Source organism: Tiliqua scincoides, chromosome 4, assembly GCF_035046505.1.
Source record: "Tiliqua scincoides isolate rTilSci1 chromosome 4, rTilSci1.hap2, whole genome shotgun sequence".
NCBI classification, from domain to species: Eukaryota; Metazoa; Chordata; class Lepidosauria; order Squamata; family Scincidae; genus Tiliqua; species Tiliqua scincoides.
Genome location: NC_089824.1, coordinates 193,058,553 through 193,077,264, shown reverse-complemented (window position 1 = coordinate 193,077,264; position 18,712 = coordinate 193,058,553). Strand labels below are relative to the sequence as shown.

The following is an 18,712-nucleotide window of genomic DNA, read 5'->3' as shown; positions in this document are numbered from 1 at the left end:
ATATTTGACAGAGATCTGGTTTTTTCAAACACTGGGATGTAATTTCCATCTGAAACAAACTCCAAGGCTACAGTTTGGAACACCACTACTTAAGAATAACACCCATGGAAAGCAATGGGGTCTATAGCTTAGTAAATCAGGTTGCAACTACGTATAGTGACACTTGCTCATGCTTAATCCTTGTTGCTTTTCTCTCCACTGTGAGTTGAATTGCACACACTCAGTTATGTGTTATATATTGTATAGAGCCTCTGGCTTAACACTCCAAGTATCTTAAAGAAGGATCTGATTAATGGTTCTACCAGTATGTTGTTCACAGTGCACTTTGATAGTGTTTACAAAAAGGTTGTGAAGACCAGAATTTTAAAAGGTAATGAATAAAAATATCTCTTATTATCTTTTACTATATTTTTAATAAATCAGAGACTGTATGGTTCTTAAGTAATAATTACTGGTAGGTTATTTTTCAGGATCTGGCCTCGGGTAAAAACAGATAAAATTATAGTCAGACACTTCCTAAGTTTAAACCCTCGATTTATCCGAGGGTCATAGAGAATTCCATGATTTTGATTCAAAACCTGCAAGAATGACTTATACTCAAAGTATCTACGGTGAACAGAATGCATAAAAAAATGAAATATCAGACAGTCCAGTCAAGAGAACGTATTTAGATATGCTGCCCTCTCCATTATAAGTAACCCCTTCTAAAACAGTTGTCTTTGCACAAAATAGCAGAAAGGCTGGTGAAAAAATCCTATGGATTATAAGATTTATATCTTGGCTAGGCCACGTTGTAAAAGTCATTTCAGATACAGAAGCTTTTTTGCCTGCTCACAGATAAATGGTTAAGGTGTGTATTTATACCCCATTTCCAAGTTAGTTGACTACTAAGCTATTAAATGCTCAATTGCTTCATAGGAATTGGTGTCTTTGAGTATTTTTCATTTCTCTTCTGTTTTGCGAACATGTTAGCAAAATGCGAGGCAGGCATTGCTACCTGTAAGAACTGTGTTCAGATCACGTCTCAGAGTGATCACTGTTATATAAGTGATTTGGAAAAAAAACCCACAGAATTGCAGAAATACAGGGCTGGAATGAATCTGAAGATATTCTAGCCCCATGCCTTCATTTGTCAAAGATAAAGTTTAATTTCTATTTACTAAACATTCTAGGAGTTTTCAGAATGTTCACGATGTCTTACATCTTACACTGGTTTTCATTTTTCCCCCCTTTCCTGGAAATCCCAGCAAGAAGTAAAATCTTGAACAAGAAAAGCAATGCTCATCCATTCAGCTAGTGCTCCAAACATCTATGCTGTAAATGGTATTGTATACATTCCACACAATCCTTTCAAGGTTTAACAGCATTCGGATATTGACAAAAAAACATTTTTGCAAGATCTAAAGAGGACAGTGTAGTGGCAAAAAAGCTCATGAAGCTGCACATGACGTTCACCAATTTTTCATCCAGGCAGCAAGCTTTTGTGCCTCATGTAATGTCACACCAGAATTTTCCCAGGGGATGGGCTGGGATAGACAGAGGATGTCAAAAAAGAAAAAGAAAAAAAAAAGAAGGCATGATAAAAACCTTCGCACAGGATGAAGCCTTTGGGCTCTTTATCTTTGATCCTCCCCCATGTTAGTCAATTAAGAGTGTCAGCACTTGAGACAGCAAGTTTGATAGTTGGGTGTCTGGAAATACTTTGTAGTACAGCATTATATACAAACGACTCCCCTAACCAGTCATTAGTAGTTAGGATTTTTAGTACAATGGCTCCCCAAATTATGGATAGCTGCATCAGTACCTTTGCACTGGCACAGTACATCTGTTGTGGTTATTATTATTATTATTAACAGTATTTATATACCGCTTTTCAACTAAAAGTTCACAAAGCGGTTTACAGAGAAAAATCAAACAACCAAATGGCTCCTTGTCCCAAAAGGGCTCACAATCTAAAAAGATGCAAATGAATACCAGCAGACAGCCACTAGAACAGACAGTGCAGACAGGTGAGGTGGGCCAGTTACTCTCCCCCTGCTAAAAAAAGGAGCACCCACTTGAAAAAGTGCCTCTTACCCAATTAGCAGGGGTTCTTTTACACAGGCATGATAGTGCTGGGATGACAAGGCCTACACATGTCCCAAATTCCTGACAGAGTGTCAGAATTGAACAAGATCATATTTTGGGGAATTAGTATACAAACCATTTTTCAGTTATGTGTTGGATACAAAGGTGGGAACTTCCTTTATTTTTTATTTAAGAAAATGCTTATTGTTTCAACAAAACTTTCTTTTTGTGAGAAAATGGTCTCTTCTTTGTTATTTTTATTTCCTATTGACTTTTAATACACAACGTATTTTAGTACTAAAAATTGTGCCCATTTCCCTGCTTTTATGGTTTGATAAGAATGACATTTGGAACATCATTTGTGAGGGGGAAAAAAGCCTTACCCTTGACTTCTGGGATCTTCCCACTGTGTGATACGTGTATTATGATTGACAAAATACACTCTGCCATTTCCATCTGTTCTCTTTTCTAAGAGGAAATACAATAAGATTAAAATCATATTAGTTCTCAGATACACAGAGGAATAGGAAAATAATGTAAACATGTACTATTGTCCTCCACAAAACTATTCAGTTATGACAAATACTTCCTGTAAGACAACAGGGATGAATTCATAAAGTTAAACCATTTCTGCCCAGCGCTGCAAATACACAACAGGGATCAAATGTGTACACGTGTGGGCTGGGCAGAAATAGGTTAAAGGCAGCTACAATATTAGATGTTCAGAGATGCTGTGCAAATTGTACTACAGTTTGTGCTGTCATGAATCTATGAACTATATACATGTTTAAATGACTTGTGGAATTCCCCGTTCAGATACAAGGCACTGCTGTTCCTTTTGAAATACTTAAATTAGTTTATTCCCTATAAATGTTATAGCCCAAATATCCTGGTGATAATTCCCGATGCAACCAAATCACTATTGTCTGTAAACCGCTTTGTGACTTTTTCTACTGAAAAGCAGTACACTGGGCCCTCTGTAGCCATGGGGGATCAGTTCCAGCACCCCTCACGGATACTGAATTCTGTGGGTAATGAAGGCTGCTCCTGGTCTTCCAGAGGTTGCACAAGGCCTCCTCTAGCATCCTCCTCAGCATCCAAGGAATCCAGCATCCTCAGAAGCCTCCCAGACATGACTAGAAGGCACTCTGAGGCCTTCCAGCTGCAGGCTTGGCATCTGCAGATATTCATATCTGCAGGTACCAAGCCTGCAGATAAGGAGGGCTCACATTATCATTAGCATCACCATCATCATCAATAATGCTAAGGTTCTAAATTAAATATACGAAACATCCTCATGTGTGGAGTGATTGGCACAGAGCCCAGCAGATTCCCATCTTCTCTTTCCATCTGGGCAGCATGCTTCTTTGTCAAGCCATTATAGGCACAGCACAACAGTAGAGAAGGACCTTGAGTTCTGGAAGTCAGAGTTCAAATCTTTCCTCTAAAATGAACTCACTAGGTGGCTTTAGACAACACTGGGATAACACCACTAGTCTACCTTACAGGCTTGCTGTAAGAGTTACCATGTATGTGAACTGATGGCAACTTCCTACTGGAACAGAACACAATTTTGTAATAGAAGCAAAACCTCTGCAGGTATTGAGTATTTAAGATACAAAAGCATACCTTAAATAATGAAGACAAGTGAATAAACCACTACAGGAACTTACACTGCATAGCCGATATTTGATTAAATTCGTTTTAGTACTACATGCAGACCTGGATCTTGGTATGTTCCGTCAGCTTCTTGTTGGACCAGACTCTCTTTGTGAGTCTGGAAAACGTGGTAGCTGCTTTACCGATGCGCTTGTTTAGCTCGGTATCGAGAGAATGAGTGTCGGAGATCGTTGAGCCAAGGTACACAAAGTCATGGACAACCTCCAGTTCATGCTCAGAGATTGTAATGCAGGGAGGTGAGTCCACATCCTGAACCATGACCTGTGTTTTCTTCAGGCTGATTGTCAGTCCAAAATCTTGGCAGGCCTTGCTAAAACGATCCATGAGCTGCTGGAGATCTTTGGCAGAGTGGGTAGTGACAGCTGCATCGTCGGCAAAGAGGAAGTCACGCAGACATTTCAGCTGGACTTTGGATTTTGCTCTCAGTCTGGAGAGGTTGAAGAGCTTTCCGTCTGATCTGGTCCGGAGATAGATGCCTTCTGTTGCAGTTCCAAAGGCCTGCTTCAGCAGGACAGCGAAGAAAGATCCAGGTCTACAGAGCTTGCGTCCTGAGTACACTTCTGTACTGCAGCGAGTCATGGACTCTTCACTCACAACAGGAGAGGAAACTGAGCGCTTTCCACATGCGCTGCCTCCGACGCATCCTCGGCATCACCTGGCAGGACAAAGTTCCAAACAACACAGTCCTGGAACGTGCTGGAATCCCTAGCATGTATTCACTGCTGAAACAGAGACGCCTGCGTCGGCTTGGTCATGTCGTGAGAATGGATGATGGCCGGATCCCAAAGGATCTCCTCTATGGAGAACTCGTGCAAGGAAAGCGCCCTACAGGCAGACCACAGCTGCGATACAAGGACATCTGCAAGAGGGATCTGAAGGCCTTAGGGATGGACCTCAACAAGTGGGAAACCCTGGCCTCTGAGCGGCCCGCTTGGAGGCAGGCTGTGCAGCATGGCCTTTCCCAGTTTGAAGAGACACTTTGCCAACAGTCTGAGGCTAAGAGGCAAAGAAGGAAGGCCCATAGTCAGGGAGACAGACCAGGGACAGACTGCACTTGCTCCCGGTGTGGAAGGGATTGTCACTCCCGGATTGGCCTTTTCAGCCACACTAGACGCTGTGCCAGAACCACCATTCAGAGCGCGATACCATAGTCTTTCGAGACTGAAGGTTGCCAATACTACATGCAGTTATTGGGACTTAAAAGGTTGATTAGAAAAACTAATCTAGAGTTCCTTTATGCAAAAACTGATAAATTATTTGATTACAGTGTGGACTAGCACTTGTAAAGACCTTACCCCATCCATGCGGCAGGGGACCCAGAGGATCAAATTCTTTGCTCTGAGTGAAGTCTTGATTCTACAATCACAAAAAAGTTTATTAAAATAGTCAGTGACCAAAAATACTAAGATCTCATAATTCAACAACCTGCTAGTTAGAATTATTCTCAAGAAAAAGTCCTCTTCTTCAGAGAGATAATTTAAATTATAGGTTTATCATGTTAAAGGCCCATTTAACTGGACAGTATGCACCTCTCAGAGATAACAAAAATGTAAAGTTAACAGAAATCACTATATGCCTGACTATCATGATACAATCTGGGACTGAACTATGGTGACTAATTTATAAAGTCAGAAGTCCAAGACTGTTGGATTTGACTTCCTGAACAGGTATAGTGAACAGAGACCAGGGCTATGCAGTGGGGAGAGAAAGGAATCCCACACATGCTTAAAGAGATTCCCCCAGCAGCCTTCAGGTGCCATGATAAACACAGCCCCGCATTATAGGAGAGGCCAGAGTTCCAGAAACTGACAATGGCTTATGAAAAAGAATGAGCCTATAAAAATTGAATTTTTAGGCTGCTTTCCCTATTAGTTGTGAAAATGGTTCAAGTATGACCTAGCCAGATGATGAGTTATGTCTCTCATGGGGGATGCCTAGTTTAACCCATTTTCACCTGGCCCCCAGGTGTACACACTTGGCCCTTATTGCGTATATGCAACGTTGGGCAGAAAAGGAGAGATAACATGTTTTTCATTGTGACCTATCCCAGAATAAGAGGCACCGAACTGCCTGTAATCGCCTAGCCTAGGGTGGTGTCAGTGGTATCAGCTAATAAAGTGCATTAATAGTCTGCTTCACTTGCTCTGGAGACAAGACCAGGACTTGAGCTTTAGAACTGGAACCATATAAATCCAAGGTGTATCAAATATTGCCTACTCCTTGAATGAATCTTGTTAATGATCTCTGTGCTTGTCCAAATGCTGCTTGCATTGATCCAATACAGTAAATGTCCTCTCGTAACTCACAGAGCAAGACGCTACATATTAAAAATATTTGAGTCATAACCCTATGAGATAAGAGACTCTTCAAAATACAAAGTTACAAAGACACAGGTCAGCCTAAGATACAACGTAAATTGATTAATTTTTTGTACATATTAAAGAGATTTTTAGCTGAAATAACTTCTGTGTTTAACAAACATCTAAACGCAGCAAATTCAGTTTTTACTCTAATTTGTATGCAGACATGCCCCTGCATCTGCGGGGGTTCCATTCTGGAACTCCCCGTGGTTAAGTCAAACCGTAGATATGAGGGAACCCCCCTCTAATCCTCTGGAGGCGAGTTGAGCTGAAGGGCTCAGCTCCAGGAAACCTCTGGGAAACCCAAAGGCTTTCCCAGACCCTCATAATGCCTTTTAAGGCGTAAAAATGGAACTTACACCAGCCTAACATGCAGTTAGGATTGCATTGCACATTCCATTGGCCAATGCTTCATCAATATAGAAGCTAGCTGAGAATTTCAGACTATTTCCCAGTGCACTTACCCCATATATGAACCTCTGGTTAAACTGCTGCATAGCTCCTTGAAGTTGGCTGCGCTGAAGTTGCCATTGTTCATAATTCCGGACAGATTCCAATGTGGGCCGCTGCCAGGTTGTCGTTCTGGTGAAGTGGTCAACATAATAAATCCGGCCCATGTTGTCAACCCGGCGCTCCCAGCTGAAATAACACAAATGAGACATTCAAATGCATGCACTGATCTCAAAGTACCTTACAGTCAGATAGCAGAGAAGAAAAATTGAGCGGTTTGTTCAATATGAAAGTAGGTCAGAACAATCACTCCTCCTTCTTGCTAAGAGTGTGATGAAAAGGCGGTTTGGTATCATCTTTTATCAACCTATTATTACCCAATTCTCAGAGGCTTTCATTATTTGATTAAAGGTTCTGCCTGAATCATTAGTAACATTTCCTAGTTCAGCCTATAGTTAACTGTTCATCCTTTCTGTGGAATTCTCTAGAACAGAGAGGGGCAAAGTACAAGAAATTTCTCATTCAATTGCAGTTTAAACAAAATTTGTTAAGATTTAGAGAGGGGGAAAAATAAAAGACAAAAGTAGTTATGGAGATCTGCACACTTCGGAGAATTCCCTGATAGACTGTGCTCCCAAATGGCCATCAATATATTTTTTTGCAGCAGGACATCAAACTATTAAAGCAAACTATACTATTTAAAATATATGTAATCTTTCTTTGGTATTGCTGAAATCAGTTAACTGGCTTTAGCGTGAGTTGCATTTAGCCCCCCCCCCCCCCATGCTGGAACCTTTTGTGTTTATGATGGAGGTCAAAGATTATAGCAACAGTATGCATATTGCCCCTCCGTAACATTTTCCTTAACCCAATGTGGCCTTCAAAAATTTCACTCACCCCACTCTAGAAATCCTCAGCACAGATATGGTTAATATTTTGTGACAAGAGTGTCACACATTCAAAATATGGGACATATTTTAGTGTGCACTAATTTATATCTTCAGACCTTCTCCCTTCCTCTTAGTCTATAGTTCTTTGGCTCTGCCTCTAGTTTACTGATTCCAGAAGCAGGCAACAGCAGAACAATGTCATGTCCATGTCTAACAGGCCATCCTGCTTCCACCTGGGAATGCGACAATACATTTGCAATACATGTGCCACTTTGGTACTGTTCCCAGTTGGCACAACATCACTGAAATTTCTATAGCTAGTCTTAAGCCCAATCAGACATCACACTTCCCACACCATGTTTTAGCTATGAAGGAATGCAAATTTCCGCTAAAGTCTTTGGCAACAAAGTATTGCTGTTCACTGAGTAACTCACCCTGGAGGAAGTGGTTCTGGTCTATCCCACGTAGTTCTTTTTTCAACGTGATCTACATAATACACTCGACCGTGCTGGTCCACTCGTTGTTCCCAGCTGAAAATGTACAAACAGCCCATATCTATTCAGTATATCTTCCTTATAGTACCTACTTACAACAACTCCTTGATAAGTCAGTTATGTGAAAATATCCAAAATTTTAAAAACTTGAAGCATATTTGCCTTATATCTACAATATACAAGAGAGTCTTCATTTCACATATGTGTTTCTGAGGTTGGTGAAATCTTATGAGACAAATTTCGCCTCACTAGTTTCTAGTGGACTCCTGGTTGCTTGTAAGCTTTTCAGAGGCATCTGGATAGCCACTATGCGAGACAGTATGCCAAACCAAATGAATCACAACTTAATTCAGCAAGACAGTTCTTATGTTCTTGAGCATGTCTGTGTACTCTTAGCAGTTAAGACCCTTAACTTGTTTTGAAATTCTGAATGTGCACTCTTGGTCCGTAAATGTAACTCATTGATAGACCACAGAATTTCTAAAAAAAAAAAATTCCATGTAATTTGGGAGTCACTCCCTCCTACAGTAAGCCACACTGGCTCGAGATCAAGAATTGCAAGATGAAGTTTACATTCACAGGAACTAGCAGCCACGTTTACTCACTACAGCCAATGTGCCATTGCTCAAAACGTATACATACTTGACAATTGTACCAAGTGAATGCAGTACCATTTTCTCTCCAAGTTTGTGAGATCTTGCAACCAGTACTGGACAATGCTCTCCAAAAATACTTATTTAACTGGAATCATACCAGCATGTAACTGGAATCAGCTGTTGCTAAGTTTTGAAATTCTGAATGTTATTGTATTTGACTATCTATACAAGTTGTAAAATGTATTTGAGTGGTCGAGAATAGACATGACAAGGACAAAGTCTCCAAAACAACTTGTTGGGGTATGTTGAACCAAAAAAAAAAAAAAAGTTGATTCATGGAGGAAAATTATTTCTTACATTGTATGTTGTGTCTTGCAAAAATTTTGCACTCCAAATACAGGGGGTTAAAGCTCCAAAACATGAAACAACGAGAAGAAAAATTACATGAATGAGGTTTCAGAAAAACTATATGTTAAGAAGAAGAAGAAAAAAAAGACATTAATGTGCTTTGGGGAGATGGCATTTATGTATACAATACTGGAAAGAAAAATATTGGGCAAAAATTGGGTTTGTACACATTTTTGAAATGTTGTAACATAGTAAAAACAAAATATTTTGCAGATAACTGAAACACAAAGGCATCTATTTTCATCTGATGACTGTTGGCCTTCATGGTTATAAGACAGATAATGAAACAGAAGGCATTATCCAGCTAACTCGATTGGGAGAATGACGGCATAAATCTTTACATATATGCCCCTTGTGCATGGAACTTTCTCATTTTATATTTTCACGCAGCCTCCTCCTTGCCCTAATTTAAGAACTTCTTTTGGTTTCTTTCACTTCGTTCTTGATGCTGACTTCTTTGCTGCTCTTCTCTTTCTTACGTTAAATATTGTATAGTTCTCTCCCTCCCTTCAAGTTCTCCCTCCTTTTCTCTCACATGAAACTGCTCATTTCATTCTTGCACAATGCCACGTAGATTTGTTGTGTTTCATAAATAGAAGGAAGAGGAGAAAAAGGTGGTTTCTTAGAAAGAAAAAAATTGGGTTAGAAACATGCCTGTAACGTAACACAGGGTGCAATTCTAACCCACTTTCCAGCACTGACATAAGGGCAATGCAGCTCTGAGGTCAGGGAACAAGCATTCCCTTACTTTGAGGAGACCTCGGTGAGTTCCCCCAATGCTGGAAAGCTGGTTAGGATTTGGGCCACAGTCTCTTACCCAGGTGGAAGAGGACCTTGACCGACTGTATGATGGGGCTGTGATGCTGGAGTTACTGGCTGAACTTGTCTGGATACTGGTGGTGTGGTCAAGGCTGCTGCTGGAACTGTTGTACCTGCCGACATCACATCAGAGTTTTGTTCCGATGTTGAACTGGCTGTGGTTGGCACCGGTCCTGCAGTAGCCCCTTCTGATTCTGTGGATGAAGGGCCATTGACACATGCTGCAAAGAAAAAAAGATGACTTGTTGGCTTTTCTTCTTGCCTGGCTGAAATACTTGACTGATGTTTGTCCCTCAAAGCAGTTTGTGTAGATGCTGCCTAAACTATCAGACTTCATTTCAAACACTGTTACGAGCCTGTAGCATTTCAAGTTTCAAACTCCTGAAAGACAGTTTTAAGAACTTGCACAAAATTTCATCACTTTTTCCCAAAAAGAACTGCAGTCTGATCATCAGAAAGTGGAAAAGGATTCCTTTTGCAGCAATTTGCTCCTCCCCTTGAGCACAGAAGGCCTGGAAGTCTCTGAAGAGTATATTCCACAAACTACAGCTGCGGTGGGCGTGGCATCAAGCTACTCCAGTATTTTATATGAAGAACAACTGACATAACTTAAAGTGTGCATTTGCAAAAAGATTCTGTGATACACATCTAGGCCATGAAAAGCTCTCCTTTCAGCATTCTAGCATTAGTAAAGCCAAACAAATTTGCGCCCAACTTTCAATAAAATGTCCCCAAAGCATGCTCATGATGTGAGTGATAGCATGTCAGAGCAATGAATATTTCAGAACAGTTTTTCAGAACTGACTTTTTTTTTTACATGTGGTGTGTCTTGTAACACAGAGTGCAATCCTATCCTGCGCTGGAACAGGCAAGCCAGGAGGCTTGCGCTGTACCCAGCACAGGATTGTGGCCAGAAGTGGCTTAGCCAGAGGCAAGGGAAAACTTTCCTCTTACCCCTGGGTAAGGGCTGCTGGCCCCAATGGGGCACACCTCTTGAAGTGGCACAAGTCCGAGGAGTGTGGAGCGGCTTGAAGCAGCTCTGATCTCCCCAGAAACGGGGGTTGGGATCCGGCAGTTATCAGAAAGTGGAAAAGGATTCCTTTTGCAGCAATTTGCTCCTCCCCTTGAACACAGAAGGCCTGGAAGTCTCTGAAGAGTATATTCTTCCCTATATATTCAGAATATATTCTGAAAATAGTATACTCAGAGTATATGAAGAGTATATTTAGCCCCACCTCCGGCTCCCTGCCTGCCCACCGTCGGGGCTGCCCACCACCTGCCCTCCCCTGCCTAGGAATGCCTCCCTCCCTCCCCCACTCCTACCTTTCATCCTTGCATCGGCTCATTCGAACTGATGCAAGGGGCTGGGGGGAAGCCAGTGGAGACTTATGATAGTCTCCGCAGGCTGGTGCTTCTCAAGGAGGCACAAATGTGCTTTGCGGCATGTTGGCAACCCTCCCAGGCTGGCCCAAGGGACTTGGGATGGCATGGGGCGCTGTTAGGATTGTGCCCACAGTTTTAACAATGCAGCGGGTGAGAAACATTTAAGAATCTTACATCCTTATCTTCAAAAGTTTTCTATGGTCTTACTTCTGTTTCTCAATATCCCCACCCTTGTGTCAGTGACCTTCAACTCCTTTTGTTCTCCTTTTGGACCCTCAGCAGTACAAAGCCTCCCAATTTCTCAAACTCCTCCAATGTTTCTTCCTTTCTGTGCCTAAGCTGCGAACTTCTAGGCAACACATGTAAGTCATCAACTGTTGCTTCCTTCATGTCCCTCCTCAAAACTCAGCTTTTCCGCACAGCCTTTGAGAACAATTCCTTAGTTCCTATAGCCCACTGTAATCAAGCCCAAAGAAATGCAATCGAAGTCAACATGTGTGCTTTTCTTCATGGTTACCAAAGACTTTAGTTCAACATGGGGCAGACTAGAAGAAGGAAATAACCACCATCCAGTTTCGTACTCAACAACTTTGAAGACGTCATACTTGACATTAGCATACGTACGAGATGGAGCAGCAGGTCTACGTGGAGTGGGTGGAGGTGGTCGAGATGGTCTGGGAGGTCTAGAAGGCTTAAAACCCCCATTTGCAATTAAGGGAGAATCGCTGCCATTTGCCATCCTACTGTCACTGGAAGCAGCAGCCTCACAGCTTTCAGGACCATTTGTGTTATTCCTTGACAGAAAGCAAAAAGCACAAAGTGATGTTAAGACTTTCTGTAAAAGTGCTGTTTTGAGAAATTCAAAAACTGTCAATATTGGATAAGGTAAAACTATAAATATCTAAACAAAAGAACATAAGAACATAAGAACAGCCCCACTGGATCAGGCCATAGGCCCATCTAGTCCAGCTTCCTGTATCTCACAGTGGCCCACCAAATGCCCCAGGGAGCACACCAGATAACAAGAGACCTCATCCTGGTGCCCTCCCTTGCATCTGGCATTCTGACATAACCCATTTCTAAAATCAGGAGGTTGTGCATACACATCATGGCTTGTACCCCATAATGGATTTCTATGGATCTAAAACAGGATCTAACCTGTTTTTGGAAGCGTTCTGGACTATTAACAGTATTTAATTATTATTAACAGTATTTATATACTGCTTTTCAACTAAAAGTTCACAAAGCGGTTTACAGAGAAAAATCAGATAACTACAGACTACAGATATTGCCATAATAAGCTATACAATTTAGAGGACAACTGTCATCAACTACATTGATCATCATAACATATGCTTTGAAATAAATTCAGCTAGGCTAATGCGAGACTCTGGGGTGGACGGGGAGGAGGCGGAAGGGAGGTGTTCCTGGACGGGCAGTGGGCGGCCCTGGGGGCAGGTGGGCGGGGCTGGGTTCTGCCAGTTAGGCTGGATCCCAACCCCCGTTCCCGGGGAGTTTGGAGTGGCTTGAAACTGCTCCACTCTCCTCGGAATTACGCCACCTCTGGAGGTGGTGTGGGTCCGAGGATACCCATAGGGGCAAGGGCGCCTTGCCCCAGGGTAAGGGGAAAAGTTTCTCCTTGTCTCTGGCTGAGCTGATTCAGGTCCTATCCTGTGCTGGATACAGCGCAAGCCTCTTGGCTTGCCTATTCCAGCGCAGGGTAGGATTGCACCCTTAAATGTTTTGAGCTACCTGGATTTTAAATGAAAAGCAAACTTCCATTAAACTTTACTTATGATTATTACACTGCATCTAGTTACAGTCAGTTCTTGTTATCCACTAGGGTTAGATTCCTGAGAAATGTAGTGGATAACAAATTAGTGGATACTGAATCTTTGAGCCTCTGGGAAAAATGGAGTTGGGTTCCAGGGGATTCTCTTCACCATACAATTTATGAACTTTGTGAACCTGAATCTTAATTTTAAGTCAATTGGTCTGAATGATAGTGAGGGCACAATCCTAACCCCTTATGTCAGTGCTTTCCAGCATAGCATTGCATTCCAGCAATGCAGCTCTGAGGTAAGGAAACAAACATTCCCTTACTTTACTTAGGGCAGGAGGTCTGGTCTAGAGGGCAGAGCCTCCGTCTGCCTGAAGATAACATCCACAAGGTCGCCAGTTCGAGGCCACCGGCACCGTGCGACCTTGGAGCAGCTGACAAGCTGAAGCCGAGCAATTCCATCTACTCTGAGCGTGGAAGGATGGAGGCCAGAATGTGAAGCCAGATCGGAATGAAACACCTTGAATGTAGTCGTTCTTGAAAGAAAGAACCTTCTTTGAAATTGTAAAAATCCCTATTTAATAAGGGATTTAATAAAGCCTGCCTATGTAAACCACCTTGAATAAAGTCTTGAATAAAGACCAAGAAAGGCGGTATATAAATACCTGTTATTATTATTATTATTTATTATTATTATTATTACTTTGAGGAGGACTTCATGAGTGACACCCAACTGCAGGATGCAGCACATGTCCCATTGGCATCACTATGCCAGGGCTGGAAAGCACTGACATAAGGGGTTAGGAATGCGCCCTAAGTGGGCTAGCTAACGCATGCTGCTCAATTAGGTAGAACAGGGATTAAAGTACTATCCAAGTTAGCTACATCATCCTGATCCCATCGCAACACTAAACTTTGCATGTGCTGAGGAGGTTCCTGAATGCACTTCTAGGATATGCCTGCAACACGTATTTTTGGGATGTTCCAAGATATGCTGGGAATAAGTGATGCAATATGCTCCTCTTACTGGCAAAATTCTTGATTAGGGTTCCACTTCTGAGTACGATCCAAGAATATCTCATTAAAATACTTTCTGCACAATACTTGATAGATATCAGAGCTACAAGCAATAATAATTTCAAAAATCTGGGTTGAGATAATCACAAGCAATACTAACCATTTCAGAAGCTCATTTCCAAGCAATGATGTTCTTGGGGGGAGGGGTGCCACACCTCTGGGGGTGGTGCCACCTTTTTTACCCCCCTGCCACCACCCCCATCCAGGGGTCTTCAAACAGTCAAGGAGGCTGTGTACCACCTCCCTAGCCCTCCAAAGGCCTTCAGAAGGCCGAAAATCGCTACTTCTGGTTTTCAGTCTAAAACCGGAAGTAGCAATTTTAAGCCTTCTGGAGACCTCTAAAAACCTCCGGAAGGCCAGGGAGGCTGGATGCCATCTCCTTGGCTCTCCAAAGGCCCCCAAAATGGGTGGCACCCTGCGGTCCTGGCCCCGTGTGGCACAGGGATCAGGGTCACCCGTGTTCCAGGCAGTTTTCAATGCAATGAATTATTCGCAAAACCCAACAAACTGCCGAGACATCTACTCATTATGGCTGTCATATACAATGCAAATGCAGGTAGAATAAAACCATTTTACCTTGTTTCATTTTGTGTTCTAGAGCCATCATTCTGCGTAGGGCCTTTGAAGTGAAGAAAAACAGAATGAGAACTGTGTAACTACCTAAAGAGACACACTATAAAGAAACTGCTCTAACCTGATTCCTACTTTTGCAGAAAGTTTTCCTGTATTTGTTAAAAAATGTGCTGTTCAGTATTGCAAGAGACCATAAGAGCTCAGATTTCCCACAGCACCTTGCCATCCAAATACACAGCATCTACCTCCAATTGCAAGCATCACTGGATGATGGAGGGCATCAATGCAGTGCCACATGGCAAAACTGTAGGACAGGAGGCAGGAGACGGCAACTGACTTGACCGTGTTCTCCTGGTCCACACTGTCATCCTCCACCACCACAATTGCAGCTCTAAGAATTGTCCCAAGGTGGTCCAACGCCATGAAAAGTACTGTATGTTCGTAGAAGGCGATTACATGAATTCCATCGGTGAAACTCTTGAAAAGCTGCTGCAGTTGGCATTGTGGGGGGGAACACAGAAAGTGAGTGAATTCAGCAGCTGGGTGAATGCTGTTGGAAGGAGAAGAGAGGAAGGATGGGCAGAGGAGCTCTTTACAAGAAGTTCAGACCTGGGAAAGGGAAGATGGTGGAGGCAGGAAAAGGATTTGCATAATGGACGTGGGTGCACCAGCATGTCAGGTGACAAAGACTGTCATGTTGGTTTTGGGACTTTGGGGAGGGGACAAAAGTGGAAGCAAGGGAGAGACTGAGGTGGAAGACAGGGGACAGCTCTGAGATTCAGTCAGTGACACTGGCTGCACCTGGAGTGTGTGGCTCTCACCATGCCTTCAGACACAGGCTGCAGGCCTCTGAGCACACAAGTCAACCATCCAACCAACTTAGTGAGGGAGCTGGTCTCTCTTGCCCTACAAAGGCTCTTGACCAGAACATTAGGTTTTGCTGAGAGAGCGCTGTAATTCATTCCCATTGGTGCAGAAGGCCTTGGTGGTTCAGTCAGGGGAACCAAAGGAGCACTCCTTCTGTTCTCAGAACAAGCCCCTGATGCTGAAAGTGCTAGTCAGAATGCCCTTATTATATAGTGTGTACAACCATTAGTAAACTATAATACAGCCATAGTGAATGCATACAAGTAAGTAATTACTACTCACTTTTCATACTTGGGGTATCACAGTTAGTCAGAAGCTCAGGATCTACCTGCATGCCATCTAGACAGACAGACAACTCTCCAATCCCGTCAACTGCTTCTTTGTCGCCAACAAGCATCATGTTCATGACAACTTCTTCAACTATTGCGGATACGGCGAAAGAATCATTATTGTTAAAATGTTTGAGATTTATGTTAGCTGTAACTAACAGAAGAACACATGCTTATTTTCAGAGAAGATTTCAAATTTAAAAAACAGCTCGATCTCACTGGTATGTGATCTTTGAGATCAATGTGATCTATGAACATTATAAGCCTCACGAGTCTTCCTATTAAACACAGGTACGATTCCCCTGTTGAAAAACAATGCTCTGGAGTTTTAGCTCCCAGAAAGCCATAACTGACATAGGCAACCAAAGATCATATTCATATCCAATAACGGCACTCAGAAAGAAAGCCTACTGACCTAGAACTACATATGCACATAAGGCCTTGACCAAGTCACAAATTAAAGGACAAACACCATCAAGCTTATTAGCATTGATTATACTGTCATCATCTCTTTCAGTTCTGGAGCACAAAGTGCTTATAATTAGTCTTATTTATCTTCGTGTCATTCCCCCCCCCCCACCAACCTACCTCTAAACCAGAAATAGCTTTAGATAATAATAATAATATACAGTAGATTGGAGATAAGAGCTTTGTAAACAAGCTGCAGAGGAGATCAGAGGGGGCTGTGAGCCTCCAGGACTCTGCAGGAGGCCAGCACTACCCCACAGGTAAGTAAAAAAGCCCCTTGGCGGTAGCAGCGCTGTGATCTCTGCAGCAGTGTCACTGCCACTGGAGCAGTTTGGACCCACCAGTCTGGAAACCACTGGTTTAATTACTTTCTTTTGAATTTTTACTAAACTAGTTATATTTGGACTCTCTGCTTGCCCCAGACCATATTCATAGATCATTCAGCAGGTTGTCATGTCTGATCTCTCTCACAGACACTAATGTGATTCTCCCACTACATGTTTGTGGGGGTTTCCCCCCCTTTAAAAAGGGTATATACCCAAATCGCCATAATTTGGGGAAATCCCAGAAAGTATTTTTCAATACACACACTTACGCTTCATATTATTTGTTTTTAGCGTCTCATGAATATCTAGCGTGGCACTTCCCAGTAAGACGTCAGACTTCAATGTTTGGTGACTCCATACACGAAAATTTAGTTTGCTGAATGGAGTGACAATTCTGAAAAGAAAAAAAAGCACAATCTACACTTTGTAAGTGTTTAAAATGCCACTGAATTAATTCCTTTCACTTACAAGATTACAGCACTTATTTTCCCCTTCCCATATTAGGGTTTTTGCATCAACAGGTGCCTTTGTGGTGGCATCTGTGTTATGGAATTCCCTCACCCCTGAGCTAAGGACAGCTTCCTCTTTGTTAATCTTCCAGCGAGGCCTGAGGACATTTTTATTTAAGAAAGCTTTTGAGGCCCTGTAATGGCTGCTTTAAGAAAGCTTTTGAGGCCCTGTAATGGCTGCTTTAAGAAATTTATTTAATGATTTGTTGATGTCTCTTACTGCTGCTTGCTTGTTTTATATTGTCTGCTTTTATATTGTCTGCTTATTTTATATATTGCTTTTAACTGTATTTTATCTTTTTTTATATATACTATGAATTATTGTTGGCTGCCTCGGGTACCCTTCAGGGAGAAAGGCGGATTACAAATCCAAATCAATCACATAGTGTTCTGATATACACAAATCTGTGTTATATGCTACACAAAAATCATATTTCTTTCAGTAGCATATAACAATAACCTTGTACACAACTAAGGAACTGAGAACAAAAAGATGTCTGAGAGATGTTTTGCTGTCATTAAAGGCTCAGAAGCACATTTAGGCAGTCCATTCCTGTTCGAAGGCTCCATAGATGGGCCCAAGCACTGAGACCCACAGAGGGACCCATATCCAGCCATCCTTTGAAACAGCAAGGATCTGTTGCTGTTGCTCCCTATGATCCCACATAGCCCGGGGCCATGGGGACACTTCCTAGGAGATTCTGAGGGCATGGACACACACTTTCCAAAGCATAAGGGAGAGCATGCCATTTGGGGCAGAAGCCTCACAGCACTTTTGCTTCAAGAGCCCGTAATAACAGGAGCCACCACTGTATCAAGTACAGTATGGATCTATTTTCACTATGTAAAAATATAACAACTAATAGGATGACATCTAACAGTCTTCTGCATTGCTGGTTGCCAGGGGCAATGGTCTCTGGAGCTTTGGCCAAGAAACTCCTAGAAGCCTACATTGACATGTGGATAAGTCAAATGTTTCCTTCTCCAAACTCCCTTCTTAAAAATAAAAGCCGAGAGCTTAGAAGAAAGTTTTGTCACATGTGCACAGAGCTTTGGAAAAAAAACAACTTGAACTGTTGTTCTTATTTCAACATCAGCTTACCTACAAAAAGATAACCAAGAGAAGAGACTTTGCCTTTCCCTGGGGTTAAAGGACAAGCACAGAATTCTTGGAAGAGAGGCAGGTATTTTCCTCCCTTGAGCAAATGTTTGAACAAGAAACCAAATACTGAAAGTGTTTCTTATGCAAAGTTTCCTGCATGTGAGTCAAAATTCTGCTTCTCTTTCAAGCTCTCTCCTTGTTAGAAGGCTTGAGATAATGGCCATTTTGACTTTATTAAAATCTTTCCGTCTTTCCGTTTAATGTCAAGGTGCCCAAGGTGGCTCACATCATAATAAAAGCTATGCAGTTTGTGAAAATAATAAAATCAATAAGGGCCAGAAGATAGAAAGATAAAAATGAGAGGATCGCTCAGAAGCAGTAACTAAACAACACTAAACAAAACAGAATGGTTTACAGCCTCTGCTGGAAAGTCAAATGGGAGGGGGCAGTTCCTAGCTCTAGTGGGCAGGAGTTCCAGAGCTATTCTGTAGAGTTACATAATACAGAAGGCGAGGGGGGAGGGAGAATACAGCA

The 18,712-nt window shown here is 42.2% G+C and overlaps 1 protein-coding gene across 3 annotated transcripts in view; it reads right to left on the bottom strand.

The window, feature by feature from the left end:
* Positions 1–18,712, bottom strand: part of ITCH (itchy E3 ubiquitin protein ligase) — a 73,450-nt gene that overhangs the window by 16,725 nt on the left and 38,013 nt on the right. For all 3 annotated transcript variants that reach the window (XM_066623185.1, XM_066623184.1, XM_066623183.1), the window contains exons 4-12: positions 16,837–16,961; positions 15,727–15,864; positions 14,581–14,623; positions 11,772–11,941; positions 9,763–9,985; positions 7,882–7,977; positions 6,572–6,746; positions 5,043–5,103; positions 2,451–2,535 (exon numbers count right to left, since the gene is read on the bottom strand). In XM_066623185.1, the coding sequence (XP_066479282.1) occupies positions 2,451–2,535; positions 5,043–5,103; positions 6,572–6,746; positions 7,882–7,977; positions 9,763–9,985; positions 11,772–11,941; positions 14,581–14,623; positions 15,727–15,864; positions 16,837–16,961 (1,116 nt within the window). The remainder of the gene's footprint in view (positions 1–2,450; positions 2,536–5,042; positions 5,104–6,571; positions 6,747–7,881; positions 7,978–9,762; positions 9,986–11,771; positions 11,942–14,580; positions 14,624–15,726; positions 15,865–16,836; positions 16,962–18,712) is intronic.